Consider the following 10,000-nt stretch of genomic DNA (forward strand, 5'->3'; position numbering starts at 1 on the left):
TTATATTAAAGGGTAAAATTGTGGTGATATGTATCACCCAAAATAAGATAATAAGGAAGTCCATAGAATTCAGTAAGTTTATTAAAAGTGAGTAATGAAAGAATAAAACATTTCGGTTAGTCAACATTATCCCAAATGAGAAAATAGATATTTTATTGAATAGTTTATTGAATATTGAAAGTTACACAAATATGTCATACTAGCAAGTATGTATTTCCACTTCAGCAAAAAGAAATATTTTCTATTTTGATTATTGAATTTATGATAATTTCTAAGAAATATTTAAAAAGTGATAATATTTCTTCAAAATAATACATCAAGGCATGCTTAGTATTACACCGACTGTCGATGGGTAAGTATGGCATAAATGTCCTTAGTAGGTCTGAGTACCATTTCCATAGATGGTGGAATATCTTCTATCTTTTGTGTTGCTTCGACATGGAATCTTTGGAAGAATCGTGATAGTACGATTTTCAGTTCCATATAAGCTAATCTTACTCCTGAAAACACATTGAAAAATATATATTGAATATAATTCATTAAAACACGGAGAGGTCTTAAAAAGTTATAATCACATGTACAGTATATCGGCTAATTTAAAGAATAATACAGAAAATATATTACCTGATGTTATATACGTTTCTGAAGTAGAATAACATTGGAGTAGTTTTTATGATTTACTGTATGGAATAAAATATATCATGACCAACAGTCTTTTTATCATTACCTATTTGCATGTGTACGAAGGAAGGCAGTATTATTGCTGTCGTTAGTCTTTAGTCCCAGACCAGCACTGACCGAACGGATATATGACCAAAAGCGTTTCATATGTGGTAATACGATTTTTCAAAAATATTATGTAGAATTACGCATGTATTTATGAAGCCATAGCAGGAGAATTAAGAAGTTCGTCTGACAGTTATTAGGCTCTGCGCAATATCCCCCTCTATGACATCTTGGGCGAATGTCCTTTTCTACAGCCTGCGAATGATCGAAACATTGTGAATAATGCTGGATAAACATATCCTCTGAAGACTGCACATGTAGTTGAAGAAAGCAGCCTTCTCGCTTAATGTATAATGATGATTATCTGTTCTTTAAGGTTTCATCTGTAAAAGGAATACTCTTTCACTTACATCATAATATATTGATAAGGCAGCTCCTGGCAAACCTAAACTACTTATAAATGAATACTTCATTTACTGTTAAATTATCCGTAACGTTTCATTCGGTAAGACTGTAATAAATGATTTGAGGTGGATTTGGCTGAGGTAAATAGCAAAAGAGTGAGTGCAGCATTGTCGGGTGATTGTGATAAATTCTGTTGATGGATTTTAAACCAAACATTAGAAATGCATTTTCAAAGTAGAAAAAAGCTCTATAAACTTACCTATGCAGACTCGCGGTCCTGCTGCGAATGGTATAAAAGCAAACGCGTGCTTGACATTTTCTGTAAGAAATCGATCAGGATTAAAGGTGCTCGGATCAGTAAAGTGTTTCGGATCTCTATGTAAGCCCGAAAGGAATATCGATATATCCGCCCCTTTCTTCACGTTGTAATTACCTGTAAACATGATTGTAGCACAATAAACCATAGTCCTTTTTACAGGTGAGCATAACTACAGCTAATTTCATTTATCACTCTGCAGAGGAGGAGATAGTATACATAGATATCTAGAAAGAAAATGGTGAAGACTGTTTATTAGGAAATCTGATAGCATGGTATATAAAGAGACTTAGTAAATGGAGGGACTTACGGGCAAGATGCGGCTAAAGTTGCGTTTTATAAGGGTTTCCGCGTGGGAAGCATGATAGAATTCCATCAATCTAAGGAGTATTCTTCTCACGCATGTTTTAACATTGAAAGTGAAGGGTGAGGAAAATCACATGACATTACAGTGGAGCTTCCTTTTGCGGGTGCCACGGCCTGGCATATAAAAAATGTGGTCCTTAAAACCATTGGATGCTTGCATTTAAGCAATACCGGATGAAGTATAAATCCTCTTTTAAGATACTGGGAAGACACAACGTCACCTCCCTGACTAGCCATGTTTAGTACTTAAAATAGAGAGTAACCTCATATATAATTCAATGGAAGCTCTTTGAACAGCTAAGAGCTTATATAAACAGAAGCAAACAATGTAAGGTTTGCTTGGCTGAAAGGGCAAGAATTAACATGCACCATCAAAAAAAAAAAAAAACTCGCTCGACCCGGGGGAAATTTTAAACTCCAGGAAACGGGTATTCAGTCAATGCCTGCATCTAAAATGTTTGATGCTTCAGACTTGGAATTCTTCATTCATTGAAGAGTCCCACCACAGACTCACTCACACACATACACAGACGCACTCACACATACATATACACACACACATACACACATGCATACATACACACACACTGACATATGTATATATATATATATATATATATATATATATATATATATAAAGCATAAAACGTCAGGAAGTATAAAAGATGGATATATTATCTGCTTGACATATTTAGGATTGCGGCTGTTTCGCAGCCCTCTTCATTTGCTAATAATTTCAGTGTGGAATAAATTAAGCTTACTTAAGATATAAAATAGAACACACAAACGCGCGCGCGCATACATATTTATATGAATTGCATATATAATTTTTTTGATTAGACATAGTTTAACACTTATCGAAATTTTTTATGGAAATATATTTCCAATCCGAGGCTATTTAGTTCTCGGTTTGAATTGGGATATAATTTCCGGTAAAATAGGCAGCTGTTTCTCTTATGTCAAAAGACCACATGACAGTGGCTTCATTGACTACGCGAACGTAGTTGTGAAAATGTATCATGAGTAGACTCACCAATTTTGAAATCCTCACCAGCAACACGTCCAACAACTGGTACTGGCGAATAAAGACGTAAACTTTCCTTCAACAAAAATTATAGAGGTCGTTATTATTATTATTATCTACTTGATATTTTTGTTTTTGCAATACACTTTCAAGAAATCTTTAATGATATAAAAGAACGTGTTGTAATTATTTATTAGAAGTTATAATAATAATTAAGATAATAATAATAATAATAATAATAATAATAATAATAATAATAATAATGATAATAATGATGATGATGACGATAATAATAGTAATAATAATAATAATAATGATAATAATGATGATGATGATGATGATGATGACGATAATAATAATAATAATAATAATAATAATAATAATGATAATAATGATGATGATGATGATGATGATGATGATGATGATAATAATAATAATAATAATAATAAGTATAATAATAATAATAAGTATAATAATAATAATAATGATAATAATAATGATGATGATGATGACGATAATAATAATAATAATAATAATAATAATAATTATAATAATAATAATAATGATAATAATAATGATGATGATGATGATGATGATGATGATGACGATAATAATAATAATAATAATAATAATAATAATAATAATAATAATCCTTTCTACTATATGCCCAAGGCCTAAAATTTTGTCCTATTGAAACGAAACCCCTTTCGTCAGTTTTCCTGGGTCTTTGGTCTTGATAGCCTTTCGTAAGTACCTCAGCAAGTTGGTACAGTACTTCCATATTCTCAGAGGAAAGGTACGGCTTGCTGTCGAGGTAGGAAGTGAAATCCATTTCCAGTTCCAACCAAACGCGCGGTCCGTACAGTCCAGCAAAATGTCACTTAAATTCCGCATTCATTTTCTTGGACTCGTGTAGCAGAAGCTCGTCCCGGTTTGTCAGAGACCAAATTGTGGCTGTTTCTGCGTTGCATCTCTGTCATCCAGGCCCATCCCGTCGCGTCTTCATGCACGCATCTCACTTCTGAAAACTCAACCTTCCTACTTGGCATTGAAGAGCTCTCGCCACCAGCACTTTGGTCGCTATGGCTCAACCAAATGCTTCTTCAAGTTTCCTAAGTATGTCTCCCTGTATCCTAGATTCCTTTAACGCTGTTATCTTACTAAACCCTAACACCTCTACTCTAATAGCCCTTCCGATGGGCTGACTGAATACTTGACACCCTGGGAAAGATGCGTTCAGCTTCTAGTATCCGGGGCCCTATTACAAATTAATGGTCAGTATAGCTGACAGCTTTAAATTATAGACAACTTATGCTACTTCTATAAACTAGCCTACAAAATATTTGACAATGTCTACGTTGGCGCATTCGGGAAATTCCTTTGGTACATGTCAACAAAACTGAGCATGTTTGTAAGGCTTTTACACACCTCTCTCCTATCGGTTGACTCACCCTATTCTCATTTTCTTTTAAAGGCTTCTGTTTTAGAGCGGTGAATTGGCAGAACTACCTAGACCATCAGATAGATTGTTTTGCACTATTTGTTCCAATTCTCTGGCCTTTGTGCTCAAATACCATCGTGTTCAACTTAAACTTTCATCCTTGGAATCCTTTCAGTTTTAGGACGGTAAAACTCTATAATTCTGTTTTTCTTCACATTTCTTAACCTCTACAAATGTTTAAATTGTGTTGAACGTTATAGATGTTTCCAATGCAGAGGTTCTGGAAATGACACAGTAACTACCTTGCTTTCTCTGAGCAAGATAAAGGAAAAATCCTCTGTGTTTACATGTTAAAGCATGAGTTGAAAATATTAAATATTACATCCATCTTATTACATATGAATAGTTTGAACTTGACTAATTTGATAATTGCAATTAACACATGAATTACATGCGATGAACACATAATTATTCGTAGAATCTATATTTACCTTGATAATACATTCCAAATAGAGCAGTTTCTTGAGACTTGCTGCATTGATTTCTTCAGTTTCCCCTTGAATAATAAAACAAAACAATTAAATATTCACATACATAAGAGAATTTACCAGAATATATCTAAAATTTAGGTAATTTTGGTACTATCACCCAAAGAACTCCTAAAAGTTAATTATAGCTTAAAACTCTTTCAGTAATGGGCCAATCATTGGAGCCTCGTCAATTCCCTCCTCCTGTACCTTGTCTCCTGTGATGAATGATCTATCACAGGCCGGCTTATCCTGTTGCTGAAGAACTGCAAGCAACTGACAACATTCCATGTGTCAGATAAGAAATGTACTACACATGTCAATCATATCTAGCAGTCCAGCCACCTTTGCTGTTATTGTAATTTCAGAAAAGACTTGCGCATCATCAGCCACAGTATACCGAGGTCTCCGTTTAGAAAATTTTAGAAGATGTATAATAGATAATGAAATAACATCTAGAAACTGTGAAACGTGTAAAAGCTTTACTAAAACGTAGGCTATAAATGCCAGGATGCAACGACAACAAAAGCCCACACATAACTAATACTCTCAAAAATCTGAAGAAAAGAGTAGCAGTAAAAAATGATAAGTCACACCTTAGAAGAGACTCAAAACTGACGTTGGTGGGCTCTTTTTAAGTGCTACTTAGAAAGTGAACCTAAAAGAAGGGGTTATAGAAAACAGATGTTAACACTTCGGGTAAAGAAGGGAAGGAATGTTTAAAATGATTGAGAAGAGACTAGTAGACCAAGATAATGCTATTAGGAGAAGAAAGGGAATTACAGAATTGGAGGAAGAAGAGATCACTAGAGAACTAGGAAAGAAAGACCAAAGCAGCAGAAAATCCAAACAACAACATAAGAGATACAGCTCAAACCTAAGAAGAACCTAAACAAAAAGTTGATAATAGAACTACTGACCAGGAAGGGACAAGTGTCACCAGCAACTTAAGCAACTTAAATGAGGAAGATCAGAAGATTTTAGATGAGTTGCAGGAAGCGATGAGTAAAGAAGAAAAGATTATCAGCATTAAAAGGTGTAGATAGAGGGGTTGCTGCTAAATAGGACTAAGAAAGTAGATTCTGTTAGTAGGACAAATATTACAAAAATTAGTGACACTAATTTATTGATCTCTACAGAGGGGTAGTAGTTACTAAAAGATTAGCTAATCCTCTAGGGAAGATTAGTAAAGAGCAAATGTAGAGAAAGAGATTAATAAACAATATGAAAACTTAAGACAAGATCTGAATATAATAGAAGCTTGGAAACGGAACAAGTTATGAAACACAAGATTTAAATCTCTTGAGAAAAATAGAAAGGATTTCGGACTGTCATGGAAGAGAGGAGATAGCGTATCATAACAAAAGCAGGTAATCTTTCCAAATATCAGAAAAGAATAAATCAGTGTCAACGGAACAGATTGTTTGAAACAAACCAGAGGAGATTTTATAACCATATATTATACATAGACAAAGCAGTTCTAAAAAATGTGAAATCTAGAAATAAATGTTTAGCAATAGCATTGAATAGATTATAAAAAGGCCTATGAGATAATTCCACACTCATGGATAAGTGAATGTTTAGGTGTATTGAGTTTTGCAGACAATACAAGAGAGTTAATTAGCTGTAGCATGAATAAATGGAAAGTCGATTTCTATTTAGTGACATAGTCTTTGGGAAAGTTAATATCAAGAGTGGAATTTTCCATGGAGACTAGTTATCACCCTTAATATTTGTGTTATACTTAAACCCCTTCTGTTTACCATTAAGAAAGGTAAAGTAGGGTATCAGTCTAGAGATATTACAGGAAAAATTGACCATTTGCTCTGCATGGAGGATTTTAAGCTTCTTAGTAAGAATAAAAACAGATAGCTTCCTTAATACAAACTATAAGACTCTTCAGCAAAGATATAGTTATGGAGTTTGGCATAGATAAGTGTGCAGCATTAGTCATGAAAAGGGAACATGTAGCCTGCAGTGAAGGTATCCAATAACTAGATGGCCGGATATTAAAATCTCTGAAAGAAGGAGTGAGTTATATGTATCTAGAAGTATTAGAATCCGACAGGGCACTAACTAAAGAAATGGAAACGAAAATTAAGTACACGAGAAGGATTACTCTAGTATTCAGAAGTTTAGAGATATCGTTACTTAGGTATTCATTAGCTTTTGTACATTGGACAAAATGTGAATTAGTAAATCTCGACAAAAGAACTAGGAAGGAATTCAATATGAATGAAGGACTTCACCCATGAGCAGGAGTAGCAAGATTATACTGACCTAGAAAGGAAAGTGGTAGAGGGTTAATATCACTAGAAGACTACATGGAGTTAGCTAGGAAAGATATAGCCTCCTATGTAGGTAATAGTGAAGAAAGTTTATTAAGAACTGCTGGAGTAGGGCAGACGGAAATGACGTTTAAAAAATAGAAAAAAGAAGAAAATGATCTAACTAGCAAGAGAAGGCTTTGCATGATAGATTCCCAAAGATATTTGTAGGAAACATAGTAAGGCTTGGTTATGGTTGCAGAAAGAAAGGTTAGAAAGGGAGATAGACAATTTGTTAGTAGCAGGCACAAGATCAAGCATAGAAGACTAATTGGATAAAAGCCAATATTGACAAAAATCAGCTAGATTCCCATTGTAAGTTTTGTAAGTTATGTAAAAAAAAAGAGGAAAGCGTTACTCATATTGTAAGTGAATCTAATATGTTGGCAGAGGAAGAATACAAGTAAAGACATGGCAACCTAGGGAGAAGAATCCAGTGGGAGTTATGTAGAAAGCTAGGATTTGACCATATTGATAAATGGTATGAAGATGAACCTAGTAAAATTCTCGAAAGTAAGAAATGTAAGATGTTGTGGGATTCTAACATTCGTACTGACAGAGTAATAAAAGCTAGAAGGCCTAATTTAGTAGCAGTAGACAGAGATAGTAGAACGTGGTAGATAATTGAATTTTCAGTCCCAAATGATGAGAATCGCAGTATGAGAAGCCTCGATAAAATAGCAATGTACCAGGACCTAGCCTTTGAGTTACAAATGCTATGGAAAGTGTGGGTAAAACGTAACCCTGTAGTTATGGTGCATTAGGAAGTATCCCTAAAGATTTAACAGATGGATAGAGGAAATAGGCCGAAGACGTAATTAACTGCAGCTCCAATAAATAGTGATATTAGGCACAACTAGGATGTTGAGGAAGATACTTGGCATCTACCCCAAAGCTAGGAATTTTTCTTTTCCAACACAAGTCAACCTTGATGTGCGTGTATGAATTAACAATCCTTTCTTCAAACGGCAAAAGAGCTGAAATTTTGTAATCAATTGATACTTATTTTATCGACTACAAAGGAGAAAAACCAAAGTCGAGCTCGGCGAAATAACATAACAAAAGTTTGTATATATTTGCAACTTACGATAAAAAACGTCAATTTCATCATGTAACTTCTTTTGCACCTCTGGATGCGAAGCTACTAAAAGTATTGTCCACTGTAATGATGTAATTACTGTATCCGTACCCTGGTAGAATAGAATATGTATTAGATTTTACTGAGTAATTTCATAAGGCTGAGGATATAGTCGGGTTAACCTAGATGAATATGAAAATGGTCTAAAATGTAAATGAACCCCAGCGAGAATTGAAATTTAAATGACGATGTGTCAGATATATTTCTCTTTTACGTGTTTGAGTTATTGTATAGCGGGCTTGCTGGTATACCACTTTCAAGGGTTTAGTTGTACAAATGCATATCAGTGCTTAAGGACTTTTCCCGTCAAGTACTTAAGTTATCGATCTCTTCGGCCTAATGTTACGTAAAGTGTAAACAAAGCAACAGCCATTGTCATGTGGTGAGTGAGACGACTAATAATACGAAGAGATACATACACATATATGTATATGTACATAATACATACATAGACACGCGCATATATATATATATAATATATATATATATATAATATATATATATATATGTATATGTATATGTATATATATATATATAAAAGGCGGCGAGCTGGCAGAAAGGCGGCGAGCTGGCAGAAACGTTAGCGCGCAAGGCGAAATGCTTAGCGGTATTTCGTCTGTCGTTACGTTCTGAGTTCGAATTCCACCGAGGTTGACTTTGTCTTTCATCCTTTCGGGGTCGATAAATAAAGTACCAGTTTCGCACTGGGGTCGATGTAATCGACTTAATCCCTTTGTCTGTCCTTGTTTGTCCCCTCTATGTTCAGCCCCTTGTGGGTAGTAAAGAAATATATATATATATATATATATGTATGTATATATAAGGCTACCAGTTACGGGCGGTCAAAGTGTGACCATTAGTTTCACACCTATAATGTTCTCAGCTGTATAGGCAGCTCATCAAACTCAAAATGTTGGAAGCACTTAACCTCTGTTTAAATGAAGGAAGGAGAATGTCATAGTCAGTTAGATTTGTAAGCAAAAAATATACATCTGGAATGACTCTTACATCTGTTCCAGCAATGATGATTTTCGAAGCTGCTGTTCAGAAAATGGGGCATTCCAAGCATGTAAGAGGAAATGTTTTTTTATTAAGAGATTGACCAAAGACTTCTTTCCTGGAGTTTATAAGGGCCTCCGGGTCACGCAGGTTTTCCAGGATTCTTGCTCTCGCTGTCAAGCAAAGCTTATATTGGTTTACATAGACATGATGCTCCATAGGAGCTAATGGTCCCCTGTTCAAACAAGCCCTACCACAAACCAAACTAGAGGTTGTCCTATATCAACACAGCTTCCTGCCACCTTCCTATCGTGTACAGTAACCTAGTAAAAGTGCATGAGTAACCCAACAGCAAGCTGGCGTTTACTTCCGGATGAGTGTTATGATCTCGGTCGTCATGGAAAATGGGTAACCAACCCAATGAGTCCTTCGAGTATACTAACGACCAAGAGACTTAGTGTTTTATTTTCTTTTACTTCCAATATACGTTGAAAGAAATGCCATGTAGATTGAAATATCGAACTCTAAATCTATTATTATAAATGTTTTTTATATGAAAGATGATATAAAGACTATGCAAACTCAGATATTTTATCATATGAAGAATGTTCACAAATATTACCATGTAATGAATATTCATATTTCGAAATAAACTTACCCCGAACACAATGTTCTCCATCTCTTCTCTCATGAACGTTTTGTCTACTTTCCCATTGTAGTATACTTTAAAA

General features: G+C 34.6%; 1 protein-coding gene across 1 annotated transcript in view; it reads right to left on the reverse strand.

Moving 5' to 3' along the window:
* Positions 1–63: 63 nt before the first annotated feature.
* The window catches only part of LOC115212422 (cytochrome P450 4V2-like), a 50,391-nt gene continuing 40,454 nt past the window's right edge, over positions 64–10,000 (reverse strand). The window contains exons 7-12 of the mRNA XM_029781330.2: positions 9,928–10,000; positions 8,220–8,322; positions 4,770–4,834; positions 2,847–2,913; positions 1,391–1,564; positions 64–500 (exon numbers count right to left, since the gene is read on the reverse strand). The exon at positions 9,928–10,000 is cut by the window's right edge and continues 98 nt beyond it. Coding sequence (XP_029637190.2) covers positions 334–500; positions 1,391–1,564; positions 2,847–2,913; positions 4,770–4,834; positions 8,220–8,322; positions 9,928–10,000 — 649 coding nt within the window. The 3' untranslated portion in view covers positions 64–333. The remainder of the gene's footprint in view (positions 501–1,390; positions 1,565–2,846; positions 2,914–4,769; positions 4,835–8,219; positions 8,323–9,927) is intronic.

This window comes from Octopus sinensis, linkage group LG5, assembly GCF_006345805.1.
Source record: "Octopus sinensis linkage group LG5, ASM634580v1, whole genome shotgun sequence".
NCBI lineage: Eukaryota > Metazoa > Mollusca > Cephalopoda > Octopoda > Octopodidae > Octopus > Octopus sinensis.